This window comes from Cucurbita pepo, chromosome 1 (assembly GCF_057944985.1).
Source record: "Cucurbita pepo subsp. pepo isolate OVF chromosome 1, ASM5794498v1, whole genome shotgun sequence".
NCBI lineage: Eukaryota > Viridiplantae > Streptophyta > Magnoliopsida > Cucurbitales > Cucurbitaceae > Cucurbita > Cucurbita pepo.
The window spans coordinates 11,447,378-11,464,149 of NC_141798.1; the positions used below are offsets into that span (position 1 = coordinate 11,447,378).

The window sequence follows — 16,772 nt, forward strand, 5'->3', positions numbered from 1 at the left end:
TGTTCCCAAGGTGTCAATCTTGACTATATATTTTAGGTGTTTTATGTTCTATTTGAAATTGTAACTCGAATCTGTTCTCTATTAGTAGTAAACTTAAACAATACATCCTTATATTAGATTTCATTTCGTTTATAATTACACAAATTTGATCGTTTTTTTAGTTTTATTTTATTTGTTTTGGTCTTTACTTTGAAAATGGGATGGTGAGAATTATACTAGAATTGAATTGGTAAGTGAAAATAAGATGAAGCATTGAGAGTTTAAAGTAAATAATAATAATAATAATAATAAAAAAAAAAAAAAAAAGGTAAAAACGGTAAAAGAGAGAAGAATTAATTTGCAGAGAGGAGAGAGAGAGAGGTGGAATCATGGAATTTGGTGCAGAAGAGCAAACCTGAACTGTTATCTATTCACTGTTCAACACTCAAAAAAAAACTTTTCTGCATGCTCTTCTTAATCACTTCCTTTCCACAATCATTATTTCTCTCTTTGCTTCACAGACATTATGAGCCCACACACACACACACCAGAGAGAGAGAGAGAGAGAGAGAGAGAGAGAGAGAGAGAGAGAGAGAGAGAGAGAGAGAGAGATTCAATTTCTTCTGCTCTTCTGTTCTTCTACCACATAAGACATAATGCCACACAATTTCAGAAACCAACATGCCATAAAACACTTGGGTGGATCACGAGAGGAGTAAAAGCTTAAATCCTAAATTGGTAAATTCACTTGAACCATTATTATATTTTGTTTTCAAAACATGGGATGAAGATTTAAATGTTTGTTCCATTAACCTATGTTTTCAAAAACATCCAAACTCGATCCAATACAATCTACGAACGCCTCTAGTTTTGATCAAATAATTAGATATTTTTTAATTTGTATGTATGGTTGAAGTTGAAATAATAAAAATATAAAATTTGTATAGAAAGGGATATTTAGAGTTAAAGAGTACATTGGTGTCGATGTTCCGTTGTGTTCCATAATGGGCGGGTAGAGTTAAGAGTGGTCCGTTTAGTTAATGTTGGGCAGATGGAATAGTTGTCGTACAACTTATACTATGTGCATTCATGATTATGTTGCTCCCAACCAACCAAAATAAAGAGCTTTAATTGTTTACTTTTTTTCCGGATAGAATTTGAAGAATACTTCAAATTTGAAACTACTTAGTTAATGCCTCAAACATTTCTTCAAACTTAATTTACTTTAAGAAATATGTGAAAACACTTTATTATGATAAGGCATAATGATCGTTTTCCTGCCTTGTAACGTACGTGTCCATACCATCGTAAAAAGAGGATATTCCCTGATGCATGAAGACATAATGATGCATGATATTTCAAAATTTTCTTTCATTACCATGTAAAACAACCCCTTTCGTTTTTTCTTTATATCATATTATTTTACAACATAGCTTTTAAAGCATGTATCGGAGTTGAATTTCGTATCATTCATATCATACATGATCTTATGTCATTCATGCACATAACATATATGTAACACCCGAGTCCAAACAAGGTATTCAATACCTGATATTTAATATTGAGCCCAAACTTTTAGGATTTTATTGAGAGCCTTAAGGATGAAATTATCTATTTCAAGATAATGTGGAAGAGAAAAATACTTGTAAAAGTATCTATTTCTGGCCTTCGTTCGTGTCGGGAGTTAATGTTTGGCTAACTTTGGCTAACTTTGGACTTTGTTACAATACTAAGCATCATGGATATAAACTCTACCAAGTTTTGGGAAGAAATCATGTTAATCCAAGTTATGTAGAAAGAAATACGAAAATGCAAAAAAAATAGAAAATAATCGATTTTCTGAAATTGAAGCGCTCAGAGGAAGAAAACCAACGACAGGGAGATACTTGTTGGGCGGAGAGGGTCGCATGTCACTGGAAAGGAAGGACGCGTGTCACGCATGCATTGGGCGAGAAAAATCAAGAAAATCTTGCGTCGGGCAGGAATCAAAGGTCGTATCCTCGTTAACCCGGGCTACCTGAAAAGAATATCCGACCCGGCTTATCGTGTGTCCCGCGTCAATGTGTGACAAATCGACTCCCCGCTTGCACCTCCAATTTTGAATTCACACCCTCAGTCTCAGTGGACCATTTAGCCCGCACCACTGATGGTGTTAATATAACACATGAGGGAGCAATTTGGATCTTATGCACTCTACATCAATTTTAGTAAATTAGCTAGCATGTTCACCAACATTAAAAACTCAAGGATTTTGAGTATTAACCTTTTGTAGTTCAAATTCCTTTCTTGTTTTAATTCCGTTTCAAACCACCATTAGTGTCTTCCCTACTATTCTCCGGCCTTAGAACGAGCTTGTGAAATTCGGTGAGTGACAAAAACTTGGAAGAGATTTAGCATATGTGAAGAGAGAGTTTGTAAGGGATTTTCTCAAAGTTCTTTTCTAGAACATTTCGATACACCTTGATTACTCAATTTATAGAGTCATATTTGCATACTCATGCAAATTTGAGATTACCAAATTTTCACACTCAAAATTCCACTCAAATTTGTAGGCTTATGTGACAAACATGCAAGTCTGGTTAAACCATATATTCACACTCAATATTCCACAAACTCAAACATAGATTTTTTCGTTAGGTTTTAACTTCTCTATTTTAATTCAACACTTAATTTCAAATTAAAATAATATTAAATAATTAATTAAACAATTTAATTGAATCAAATGTAAATCTCAATCAATTCCGACACATATTGACTATGAATCCCTATTCATAATTAAAATATTTATATCTTATTTAAATATCTCAAATTCTCTCTTTTTGTTTAATTGGTAATTAAAACAAAATGTGGTTAAATATATCGTATATATTTAGTGCATATTCCATAATTTGAATTCGAACACTTTGAACTCACTCGTTACACTGTTTTAAGGTTTAGTCCGATATGAGCTAGTAGGATGCCCTAATGGACCTACAGATCATAGGCTCCTACGATCCAAGATCAACCGGCTAAACTCATTAACCTTGTTAACCAACATTTGTTATCTACCAGGACTCTCCACTATAGCCTAGTAGTTGCACCCCCTCACTATAGATATATTTATGTCCATTTGATATAACCATAATTAGTAAGTCAATCATTCACACATTGTTCATAACTAGAGCTGGGTTAATTTACCGTTTTACCTCTGAAGTTACTTCTTATTCTTTAAGTCCCACTGATCCTCTACTGAACAATTGGTTTGTGGTCCAACCACTAAACCAAATTCCTCTTGGGCCAATGAGAGGGCCGGACTCCTTATTCAAGACCTGGAGTCAGTACTTAAGGGAACAATCTCTCTATTATCCCTAAAAGCGGGTAGGAGTAAATTCCATCTTGCACCTTATGTCCCCAACTATTCGCCCAGTCTTATCCCTGAAATGGGAGGCATATTGAGTCGGCGAACTCAGGTCACTCTCACCCATGCAAATCTAAGAATAATTTTGAATAAACAGGAATTCATAGTTAGCTCAGGATTAAAATCGAGTTACCTAGGTCATCGAGTGAAAAAATCAGTCTCAACAGTAAATGACATTATAAAATGAGAGTGATTTTTTTCATGGTTCGATTTTATGCAATACTCATTGCATAGGATGCCCCCCCTCACATGTCTCCACATGTATAATTTAGTGATCACATTGTTTATATCATATACAAAAGTGGGTCGCATCCATAGTGTCCCGAGGATAAAGTACTCAGCCTTATCCCTGTACTATAGATCATTTTGACTATATACTTGAACTTGATTCACTCTTATGTCTTCACATATAGTTCGAGTAATCATACTAGAGTGTTCTTAGTTTATTGGATTTGGATTAATGAGCTTAAAATTCACTTTATTCAATAACGATAATTACTGAATAAACATCAATAATAACTTTATTGCAAATATGTTTTTGTCTCCAAACGATGAGTTTTAGGACATAAAACCCAACAAACTCCCACTTGGACTAAAAATCTAGTGGGGTTTTATAATGTTGAGTAGAGAGAAATACATAAATACAATAAACTACGGCATCACATAAAACCCAACAAACTCCCACTTTGATCTTTAATTGTGGAAAAGATTGAGTTTGCTCTTGAAATCGTAAAAAGAACGTTGCGGTAATTTTCCTCTGATCCGTGGAAAGAATCGAGAAGGTGTCTATTTAAATTCCTAGGAGGCACTTGGAGAGCGGAGTAAGTCGAGTTTGATTAAACCACTCTAAAATTGGTGTTACTTTCTTTATCTATATCATTTTTCATTTTGAAATTATTATTGTGATTTCTAAGTTTTTCGTAATTTTTTTTTTTGAATTGATTTACTTTGTTATATACTTAGTATTAGTGGTCATTTTGAATTATTTTTAAAAAGTTTGATAATTAGAAAAAATAAACAAACTTAAATATATCTTTTTTGTTTTTTTTTTTAATCCTATTCACCCCTCTAAGGTTGTTATACCAATCCAACAGAGTTAACCACTATAGAATGAAAATCGAGCTTTAGGGACAAAATGGGAATTACAAAAAATCTAGAAAACATATGTTGCTCGAGGTTGAATGTCCATGGACACGTGTGGCTGAAAGTGGAAAGCATGTGGCAAGCACGTGAGGGCACGTGAGTGCGTGTGGCTTGCTCCGGTTTAATATGAGGGAATTGTGAACTAGTTGACGAATTAGGAACATTTTCATGAGAAAAGGATTTAGCAATACAAGTAGTGTATCGAACCTTCTATACAATTTTTAATTTGTTATATGGGTCAAGTATGTCAATCATGTGGTCAGGGACTTAGTTAAATGCTAGGTATTTGTGACTGTGATGCATGTTGTGTGTCTCTAGTTTATCCTTATGATCTTATCACGTGTTTTAATATTTTTGAAAAATATTATAGTTATGGTAGTACAATGTAACCATTAGGAATTTGATAAATGAACGACTAAGCCTCACGTACACTTTTAGTTGAAAGAATGATATGTTGGAAGGGCATGTCGCCCATTAGTCTACTAAATGTTAACACAGTGAATGCTAAATTAGGGATATGAGCACTTCTGACCGTCTAACTCTGAGCTATATCAGACTGCTAGAGCGTCTAGTAGACATATTTATTTGATTGAGAGTACGTCTTACATATGAGCCTGAAATTTATAATAAGCATAAATAGAGAAAATAGGTAAATGTTGGTCAAAACACAATACTCACCTGTGTGGAATGATGTCTATCACTGGTAGCAATTTGAGAAATAAATCAAGCAGAAAACTCGAGCTAAAATCGGGATACACAATCCAATTTTATGAAACGAGTGAATAATTTGACCAAGAACTTGATTTTGGCCAAAACCCTTAGATAGACCACTAATTAGGAAACTTAAATATAGTGAAAAGGTAATCCATGTAACTTTTTAATAGCAGTTTAGCATAATGAATAAATTAATTACTTACTAATGTTATTTTTAATTTTTTTTAAGATAGATGAGAGGATAATATTTGTTAGCGGTGGACTTGGACTGTTACAGTTGGTATCAGAGCCAGGTTATAGATTCTGTAGACTAGCCTACGAGGTAGACTTGACATGTTTCATAGCCTCACCGTTGATGCCTCATCACCATCAGGTATGTAATGTGTAAGATATCAAAAGAAAATGTCCTTGATTGCATATGTTGTTACTGCATTGGGGTTATCAAATATAACTCATAATTGATAATGTAACTCATAATTGAATTTTAAACATTATTGACTGTATTATAGTTTACTTGGGGTTATCAAATAAGTTATATTTGATAATGTAACTCATAATTGAATTTTAAATATTATTGACTGTATTATAGTTTACTTAGTTCTATGTTAATTACAATATTAAATATGATATGATTTACTTTGCATAGAATATGAATGTTAATTGATGTATTGATGGTGTTTAAATTTAGCAAGGTTTGTATTGTGAATGAAGAGTTATAGTTTAGTAAACTATTAAACAAGTATATGCACGAAAATGATTTCGATAAGGAAGGTTAGATGTTTCAGTTAGACGTCTAGGACATAGTTAAAATACGCAATATTATGACCATAGAGATGGAAAGGAATGTACCAATATATACTAACGAGTAAGTAGTTTCAAATCAAAATGACCAAGGAAGCTTAACAAACGACAATATCTTATAGTCTACTATAGATAGTAAAAGTGGTAGTTGTTGGGATATGGAGCTTGCTTGGTTGAAATATACCTGGTAAATATTTATATTATAGCAGGTGGTTATATTTGTTAAAGCTCTATATATTAAACTCAAACCATATATGAAACCATATAGGAATTGATTTCAAAATGTATTTTTCTTTCTATATTCTCTCTTGGTATACATATCGATCTCATCAATACAAATTCTTTAGCCAATATTCCTCCTTGCATTTTCTCTTTCCTATTTTTTTGTGTTCATCTTGATCGAGTGTGTGCGTTGTTGTGCAATTCTAACAATTGGTATCGGAGCTAGGCAAAATTCACCACGATCTGTGAAAATGGAAAGTTCAAAGATTGAAACTGAGAAGTTTGATGGATTCGACTTCGGTTTCTGGAAGATGCAAATTGAGGATTATCCATACCAGAAAGATCTTCACGAATCCTTATTGGAGGTAAAGTCAGATACCATGACCACGGAGCAGTGGAAGCTCAAGGATCATCAGGCCTTATGATTGATCCGGTTGACGTTGTCCAAAAATGTGGTGTTCAACATCATCAAGGAGAAGACGACGTCGGACCTATGAACTCTAAGGAAAATGATGAAACTACCCCTAAAGACTCTTTATAAGAAATCAAGGTTTATTATGAATACAAGTAACAAGATATGTACAAAAAAAAAAAAAAAAAACAAGTATCTATTATACTTATGCAATATCAGTCTTAGAGGAGAGTTTTGTTAAGTCCCTCCTTAATGTTACAAAGAAATTGGAGGAAATAACCCTTTTATTGAAGATGTTTATACACTACGATTATAGGAGAAAATATTGAGAGAAAGCTTTGAGGCTGTATAGGCAAAGTGACTAATGGTTGGATACTTTATCAAGGTTTGGGAGGTGTGACTTGAACAATAAAGTATTAAAGTAATACATAAAGACTAATCAAGTTATGGTCGAGTTACAGGAATAAAACAAGTCAGCTTGAAAAAAAAGTAGGATGATTTGAATTAAAGTTGAATATTATATCTAAGTTATTCCAACATTAATATCAACACCAGATGTTGATTTAATAAAAAAAAAGTTTGAACCTTGAATCTGCTTGCAATTTTTAAGAGTATGGAGAAGAAAGTTTAACAAATTTGAAGTAGACGAGTCATAGGCACATGAACTACTAAGCCAAGACTTCACACTCCTCACCATTTGTTCAGAGAGTGCAGTAGCTCTAGTCATTAAGAGGAATGAATTGGCCCACGTGGCAATGTATTGAATATCAAGAGTTTTCAGAAGTTAAGGAAATTGCTAGCCTCAGCCATAGCATAAAGATGTGTTGGATGATATATGAAGGTTAGTAAAGTTTAATGATGTTTTGAAGAGATAACTAGTTAGAGTACTAAGGCAACTCAAAAAAGTAAGCATCCTACCTCATATTTATGAAAGGAACATGAGATTATTTTCCTTGCCCTTAGGTTTGATGATTTGACTCATGTTGTAGATTACGAGTCCTTACATGAAGACAATGACCCAAGTTACAAGAAAAGACCAATAAGAATGTTAACCTGGGAAGTGAAGGTCTTCTGTACTAGGGAAATGGTCTTTATAAAACCATCCCGCAGAAGAAACTATGTAAAAAAAAAAAAAGATGAAGATATGAGGGAGAAATAGCCCGAGTAATTCCAAGATTAAGACACTCTTAAGGACAAAAGTTATTTTTAGACGTATATGATCTAATAACCAAAAAAAATTAAAAATTAAAAGAAAAAAAAAAAAGTTGTCCCACCTAATTTAAAACTGAGAAGTGGGGGATTGACATCCTCTTAGATGAATTTGATTATTCTATTTATAAATAACATACTGAGAAGTGGGGGATTGACATCCTGTTAGATGAATTTGATTATTCTATTTCTCTTGTTATTTGTAAGATTATAAAAGCGAAGTTCAGTACTCAATAATATCATCCCTTGAAACTCCAATCGTTTATGTTCCTGACTTAGTCATTCTTCTATCAAAACCTTACCATTGGTATTAGAGCCACTACTAGGCTTTGTAGAGTAGAAATTTTCTAGTGATCAAATATAAAAAGTATGAGTGAAGACAAAACTTTAACAAAGATCCCTCACTTTAATGGTTACTATGATCACTGAAGTGAGTTGATGGAAAATTTGCTTAGAGCAAAAAGTCTATGGAGTGTGGTAGAGATTAGTTTCTCAGAACCAGTGGAAGGAACAATGCTGACCGAGGCACAAAGGGGTCATCTTGATGATGCTAGACTCAAAGATCACCAAGCAACTGTTGAATGTTATAGGTGTCATGAGTTAGATCATTTTCAATATGAATGTCCATAGATGAATAAGGAATTGAATTATGCAGAGCTGGAAGAAGAGGATGAAATGTTGTTAATGGCTCATATGGAAAGACATGCAGCAAAAAGGAGTGATGCTTGGTTCTTGGATTCTAGTTGCTCAAACCATGTGTTCAAATAAAGGTATGTTTTCAAGATTAGACCAGACCTTTTCCCACACTGTCAAGCTTGAAAATAGTACAAATATGAAAGCTACTAGAAAGGCCGCAGTGAAATTAACTTTGCATGAGGTTCGTTACACTATTAGTAATGTGTATTGGGTACCTGAACTCAAAAATAATCTCTTGAGCATTGGACAACTACAAGAAAAAGGAGTAGTAGTGTTGTTCAAAGATGGTGTATGTTGCATTTATCATCCATAGAAAGAAAAAAATGACAGAGTCAATCATGAGTGCAAATCGGTTGTTCATTTTGCTTGCTGAACCATCTGCCACAACAAATGAAAGAAGATGTCTCCAAGTTTCAAATACAGATCAGTCAACACTTTGGCACCATCGTTATGGTCATCTAGGCTATAAAAGTTTGTGCACCTTGAAACAGACAATGGTGAAAAAACTGCCACAAATTGTAGCTCCAAACACCACCTGTGAGGCATGCATGAAAGGAAAGCAACATCAGACTCCATTTCCAAAAATGGGTAAATGGAGAGAAACTGAAAAATTGGGTCTTGTTCATGCAGATCTATGTGGCCCAATTTCACCGGCTTCAAGTAGCCAGAAAAAGTATTTGTTGTACTTAGATGATTTTTTGAAGGAAAGAAGTTATTTTCTGGTAGAAAAATCATAAACATTTATCATTTCAAATGTTTCAAGATAACGATGGAAAAGGAAATTGGAAGGCCTATAAAATGTTTCAGGACAGATAGAGGAGGACAATTCAACACTGTAGAATTCGACGCATGGAGTGAAGAGACAATTGACCACAACCTATGCCCCACAGCAAAGTGGAGTGGCCAAACGCAAAGATCGCACCGTGATGCACTTGGTAAGAGCTATGCTGACAGAGAAGAAAGTACCTAAAAATTTATAGTCTGAAGCAGTTAGGTGGACGATTCACATTTTGTATCGATCACCCATTCTCGCAGTAAAAGACATGACACCATAAGAGGCTTGGAGCAGAGAGAAACCATCAGTAGATTATTTCAGAGTTTTTGGATGTGTGGGACATGTTCATATTCCTTGATGCAAGAGAAGCAAACTTGAAAATAAAATTGTAACATGTTGGAGTCAGTAGCAAATCCAAAGGTTATAAAATGTTTGATCCAACTACAAATAAAATTATAACAAGTCATAATGTAGCTTTCAAGGAAGATCGTGAATGGGGTTGGAAATTTTTTTAAGGTGAAACAAAATTGGACTGGGGAAAATATTAAAATTGATGAGAACACAACTGAAGAAGGAGAAATCACGGAGGAAACTATTGAACCGGTTGCTGAAACAATTGAACCAGTTGCTGAAAACGAAGACGGAGAAATCATGGAGGAAACAAACCAGTTGCTAAAAAAATTGAACCAGTTGCTGAAAACAATTTTCTAGTAACTGTTGCACCAAATTTAACAATAAGGGAGAGGAGAAATCGACATCCACTTGTATGGTTAGCATATTATAATTTCGGTGAAGGCTTATCTCAAGAGGATAAAGAACATATGGCATTCTTGATGATTTCAAATCCTATGAATTTTGAGGAAGCTATCAAAAGCCCACAATGGACATTGGCTATGGATGAAGAAATAAAATCCGTTGAAAAAAAATTAAACATGGCACTTGGTGGTTCTACGCGCGGGAGCAAAGAAAATAGGAGTGAGATGAATTTATAGGACCAAGCTAAATGAGTATGGAGAAGTTGATAAATAAAAAGCAAGATTGGAAAAAGGTTACATACAATAAGCATGTAATTGATTATACGGAAGTGTACACACTTATGGCCAGAATGGATATTGTGAGAATGGCCATTGCTTTTGTAGCTACACTTCCGGCCAAAATGGATATTGTGAGAATGGCCATTGCTTTTGTAGCCCAAAAATGTTGAAACTCTGTCAGTTAGATATCAAATCAGCTTTTATATATGACGAGTTCAAAGAAGATATTTTTGTTGAACAACCAAAAGGTTATGAGAAAAATGGAAGTGAGGAGATGGTGTACAAACTCCAAAAGGCTCTCTACGGATTAAAACAAGCACCTATAACTTGGTTTAGTAGAATAAAATCCTACTTCATCAAGGAAAGATTCAATAGCAGCTCCAATGAGCAAACACTCTTCATCAAGAGGAAGGAAGGTAAAATTCTTATTGTAAACATTTATGTGATGATCTTTTACCGGAGATGACGAAAAATTATTGGAGGAGTTTAAACTTTTCACGAAGAAAGAGTTTGATATGACCGACTTAGGTCAAATGAGTTTTTCCTTGGAATAGAGGTAATACAAAGATTAGATGGTATTTTTATATGTCAAAGAAAGTATGCGTTTGAAGTTTTAAATCGATTTGGCTTAGAGAATTACAATTCTATTTGTAATCTCATTGTTCCAGAACAGGAAATTGGAAAAGATGGAAATGGTACAAAAGTAGATGTAACTTTGTATAAACAAATAGTGAGAAGTCTGATGTATCTCACAGTTACTCGTCCTAATCTCATGTTTGTTGTAAGTTTGATTAATCGTCTTATGACATGTCCAACACAACAACATTTTGCAGCAGCTAAAATGGTTTTAATGTACCGTAGACTATGGTGTATTTTATAGAAAAGGAGGAATTAGTTATTTAATTGGATTTAGTAATAGTGATTATGTTAGAGACATGGAAGATAGTAAAGTACTTCATGCTATGTGTTTATATTGAGTGAGGAGCAGTAGCTTGGTCTTCTCGTAAGCAGCCTATAGTCACCTTATCAACCACAGAAACTGAGTTTGTTGTTGCTAGTGTTTGTACATGTCAATCTGTTTGGATGGGGAGGATACTCAGAGAGATTGGTCACTCTCACATAGAAGTAAGGTGTGATAATACTTCAACTACATGGACATTCTAAACACATAAGAGTAAGATTCACTTTCTTAGAGATCTTACAAAAAGAAGGAACCATTAATTTACTATTTTGTGGTACTCGAAATCTAACTTGCTGATTTATTGACAAAGTCTCTCAAATTAGAAGCATTTCAGAAGTTGCGTGAATAACTTGGTGTGAAAAGTTTTTCTAACTTAACTAATTCTTGATAAAGAAGAATAAGTTCAAGGGTGGGATTGTCAGAAGAATTTGATTATGTCAAATACCAATAAAGATTGTTTCTTCTAGGATAGTTAGAATATTTTTAGCTATTTAGTTTAACTTATTTCTATTTCTCTGTTTGCAAGGCTATAAAAGTCAAGTTCAATACTCAATAACATCATCACTTGAAACTCCAATCATTTATGTTTCTGGCTTAGTCATTTACTGACAAAACCTTACACCTTCCCTATGAAAAGAAGGTCCCTCATTTCATTTTAGCATCCCACTTGAACAGTTCTCTATCAATATGAGAATACACTTCTGAGGGCTCAAGGCCAACATTTTAGCTGATATGGCTTGGGTCTGATACGTTTAGACTCTTTCCTCCTAGTTTCAATTCTTCATTTAATTAATACAATTACCTTTTGGCTAGTTAAATTTTTGGAATCGAGTTTAAATTATTTATGGAATCGAGTTTAAATTATTTATGGAATCGAGTTTAAATTATTTATGCATAATTAGAATTCTCATAGTAGTTCTAATTTATGATTGTTTAACTCCTTAGACAAAATTAAATTTCAGAGAGCAGCGTTAAGTAACACTAGCATTATTGAGTCGTAGTAGCTTTGGCCTAGGCCAACCAAGTAATTGACCCTACCGTTATGTGGTTATAATTGTGTGCTGTGTGATGCCACATGCCCGTGGTTTCACACGTGTCATAGATCGTATATGCAAACTGTTATGAAACGTTACATAAATGTTATGCGATGTGATTGATATGTTGTATTTGATGAATTGATATGCTTTATGATATGATATGGTATGTATGATATGCTGAAGACATGCTCGGAATATGTTATGTGACTGTTATAATATATGATATGATATGTGCACAATATGGATTGTTATATCGGAAAGCATCAAAACATTATGATATGAATGATATGTCATGATTGACATGCAAAACAATGAACTAGCATGAAATACAACTCCGGCATTCACATGAGAATTATGATAAATGATATGAGAAATGATATGATATGAACAAGACGCTAGCAAGTTTGTATTAAATGATAGTGAAAATGAAAAAATGTTGGGACATCATGCATTATTGAGTGCTCATGCATCGAGGGATACCCCTTATCCTTCACGATAGTATGGACACTTGCGCTACAAGGCAGCGAAACGATCATTATGTTTATCATAATGTTTTCATGACGGTCGCTATTCCTAACAGGTGTGTGACATCAACAGCTACCAGAGAATACTCACCCGACTAGAAAGGGACTCAAGAGGTGTGGAAACCAACTGGTGAGTCTATACTTAGCACGTATGGACCATGGGTAGGAAAATTAAGTACACATCCAAGTTTGCCTGTTAAATAGCTTTCGTAGGAAAATAAACTAATAGGTCCCATTTGTGAAATTGTGTGTTTGCATTTAACCTAATAGGGGGTCACTTACTAATTATTTCTTAAAACACCCAAACCACATGCTATTCTTATTTTCAGGTAAAGGCAAGACATCCTTATACAATTGACGATGTCATCGCAAGTCGATCATGGTGCATGCATAGGGTAGTGCATTTATTTTCTTAAACTTAGGTTAGAATATGATATTTTTAATTTAAATGTTCATTTATTTCAGTTAATATTTCGTTGTGTCGTTTTAAAGATGTTTTTGAACACGTAAGCCTATGGTAGTGTTTTAAGTGAATACTTCATAATAAAGTTTAAACATTTATTTTCGCACAAAATGATTATGTTATGATGACTATAGTGTCTCTAAGTAAGTAAATTTAAGATCGTTACACTCATAGTAATCAAGACGACAATATGGACAAGCTAGAAATTTGAGATCCGAGTTTGTTTTGTATTTTCTACTTGATGTCCTATTTTGTGATACTAGTTGACTTAACTTAATTGTAAATATATATAAATTTTGGTTGCTTTCTTTTAACTAACATTAAAATACAAACGTTTTCTCAAAAAAAAAAAAAATATATATATATATATATATGTTAACAGTAGCAACTGTACATCGGCCTTCCCGGTAAGCGAGCATTATAATTTGAGCTCTAAAACCTCCTAACTAATAGAAGGAAGTCACATGTTTACATACAAGATTTTAGAAGGTGAGTTTTAGAGGTAGCCCGCCACAATTCACAAACCTTTTCTTAAGATGAAGATGGAGTCGTATATGATCATTTTATGAAATACTAATTTTCTTAACTAATTTTCAATTAAAAAACCTAAAGATAGATTAAATAGTTCATGTTTTAGTTGAATACAAATTCATTTTATAAGGTACCTTCACTCATATCACATGTTTCCACATGAATGGTTCAGATCAAATCATTTATAATAACAATAAAGTGAATCATATCCAACATCAATAGAGTTACGAAGATAAGATACCCTATATAATCTATATATTAGAGACCCTTTTAAGTTATTTCTTGTACATGTTTCTTGTTTACAGGTTAAGCATAAATGTTCTGAAATTTTACCAAATAACTCAATTAAGTGTACAATTATTTATGCAAATTAATCTTCTTTTCATATTAAACCACAATTAACTATTTTATGTATACTAATTAGAATTTTTTATGAGTGCAAAATTAACTATAAAAAGACTTATAACTCATTCTACTTTTAAACAGTTATTCGTTCCCTTAAGTCAACTTAGAATTTTTTCATATAATGAAAATGTTATATTAAAAAAAAAATAGTGTTAATTACGAAAAAAAGTCATCAAGCTTTATGTCATAAATATCATGATCAAGTATTTGAGTGTGAACTAGAATTGAAAGTGATGACTCCTTTTCTGTACACAGCAAGAAGGAACATTAAGGTATACAGTATGAAAGAGTGTTAGAAGGTAGGAAGTGAAGTAGAAGCATGCGATCACCAGGCGTAGCATCTTGCCCAGTTAAATCAAATTAAGTGCAAGCACTCAAAGAAGCAAACAATTATACTACACTTTGTTATTAATAACTCCCTACATTTAAACAGCCTGACACCAACAAAAACAAAGAACCAAGCCTCAAACAAAAGAAGCAATCCATGGGACTACAAAAAAAAAAAAAAAAAAAAAAAAAAAAAAAACTAAAACTTATAGAACTTGTATATATACAAAAAAATCTATCCTCGGTAGTTAGGGCAAAGTGATATGGATAAGTCCAAATTGATTTCTTCGCATTTCTGAATTGATAAACTTTTGTCAATAGAGCTTGAAGAAGAAGAGGAAAGCGAAGGGATGGGAGGGTTAGTTGGTTGTAGAGAAAGAGACAATGAGAGTTGATCATAATCCTTAGGTTGGCCTTCTTCTTGGTCCTGTTTCTTTACCACTCTTCCTCCATCCCTAGTGTGTTTAGGACGTCCCATGGGCTTAGGCTTTTGTTCCTCTTCATTTGTCAGCTGTGATCAAACAATAGACCTAGGGTTTCAATATTTGTAATTTAAATCTAATTTTGTATAAGTTTGTTTTACATAAAAAAAAAAAAAAAAAAAAAAAAGAAAAAAGAAAAGTAGAAATACACATCACAAACATTTCTTTTCAAGTGCTACTTTAATAAATTGAATTGTTGAATATTGGTCTACAAAAGTAGAATTTATGAGATGGGACATTTGGCAACAATACAAAATACCTTTTTACTCCCCACTTTCTACATTCAATTGAATCTATTTTTTCATTTAAATTGAAAGCAATTTGTTTCCTTTAATTTTGGAAAAAGCCTTGTAGTTAAGCGGGTATGTTAAAAAAAGAGGTGTAGAGAGAGAGAGAGACCTGTGAAAGTGGGAGAGAGAAAGGCGAGGAGGAGGCATGATGCATGTTTGTAGTAAGAATGTGGTTGGGCATGGGGTGGTGCACGTTATAATGATATGCATACGGGATTTGATATTGTCCCGTATATTCCTTGGCTGCGGTGCTCCTTTTCCTCATCATTCCTTCTCCACCTCCACCTTTTGGCTCTGAGACCAATGCAAATTTCCCCAATCTCTCACCTACTTATATTATATATTATATACATATACCAAAACCTACAGCAATAAATGCAATTAAAATTATCAAAATATACCGCCATGTCTTCTCACGTCCTCGCCTCTCATGCTTCTATACATCTACAGATACAATACAATACAAATACAATACAATACAATACAATACAATACAATACACGTGTTAAATAAAATTAATAATAATAATAGTAATAAGAATAAATGAAAGTTGACAGAAATGAAGAGGACCTGGAGATGGCTCTTAACATGGGATATGGAGACACCTTTCACATCCATCAGCTGAAGTAGAAGCTTGGGAGTTGCCTCTGCTAACAAAAATATATCAAAAATGAAAATAAATATGTTAAAAAAAAAAGAAAAAAGAAGAAATGAAGAATTACTTTGATGGCCACCGAGGGATTGTATGGCAAGAAGGAAGGAGTTGTGGAGTTGAGGAGTCCATCTTAAACGCGGCGTTTTGGATCTTACGTACTGTCTAACAACGCCTCTCATTTTGGTTTGCTTTGGTTTGGTTCTTTGAAAGTGAAGGGAAATAGAGAGAGAGAGAGAGAGATAGAGAGAGAAGTAGAGATCACGAGAAAGGGAAAGGAGTGGAAATTGGTAAAAGCTTCTGATACTTTCTGCTTTTTACTCACTCACTGTCGTTGCTAACAACTAACAAACAACAAAACAACACAACACAACACAACAACACAACACAACAGCACAACACAACAGCACAACAACACAACAACACAACACACATGTATTCTTATTATTACCCTCGCATACTACAACACTCCAAACTTAAAGCAATAATAATAATAACAAAAAATATAAATAAAAATAAAAACCCTTTTCACGGGGCTTCCTCACCTTATTCTTCTACGCCCAAATGATTAGGCTATGCCAAGTTTGGGAGTTGCTCCTCTTTTCACCCTCTCCGACCAACATAAACGCCAATCCTTCTCATCATTACAATCATTCCTTTTCTCTTTTTCGTTCCTTTTTTTTTTTCTATTTAATTATTTTTACAAAAAAGAAACAGA

At 33.6% G+C, this 16,772-nt stretch overlaps 1 protein-coding gene across 2 annotated transcripts; it reads right to left on the reverse strand.

Moving 5' to 3' along the window:
• Nucleotides 1-14,854: 14,854 nt before the first annotated feature.
• On the reverse strand, nucleotides 14,855-16,436 carry LOC111780594 (uncharacterized). 2 transcript variants are annotated; one of them, XM_087118108.1, is made up of 5 exons: nucleotides 16,125-16,436; nucleotides 15,973-16,052; nucleotides 15,804-15,846; nucleotides 15,512-15,696; nucleotides 14,855-15,141 (listed from the first exon to the last, which is right to left on the reverse strand). In XM_087118108.1, exons 1-5 carry the CDS (start codon nucleotides 16,234-16,236, stop codon nucleotides 14,866-14,868), a joined length of 696 nt encoding a protein of 231 aa, XP_086974234.1. In that variant the 5' UTR covers nucleotides 16,237-16,436; the 3' UTR covers nucleotides 14,855-14,865. The 2 variants fall into 2 exon arrangements, with proteins under 2 accessions (XP_086974234.1, XP_023516803.2); XM_023661035.2 differs by having other exon boundaries at nucleotides 15,973-16,049; nucleotides 16,125-16,425.
• Nucleotides 16,437-16,772: the final 336 nt, after the last annotated feature.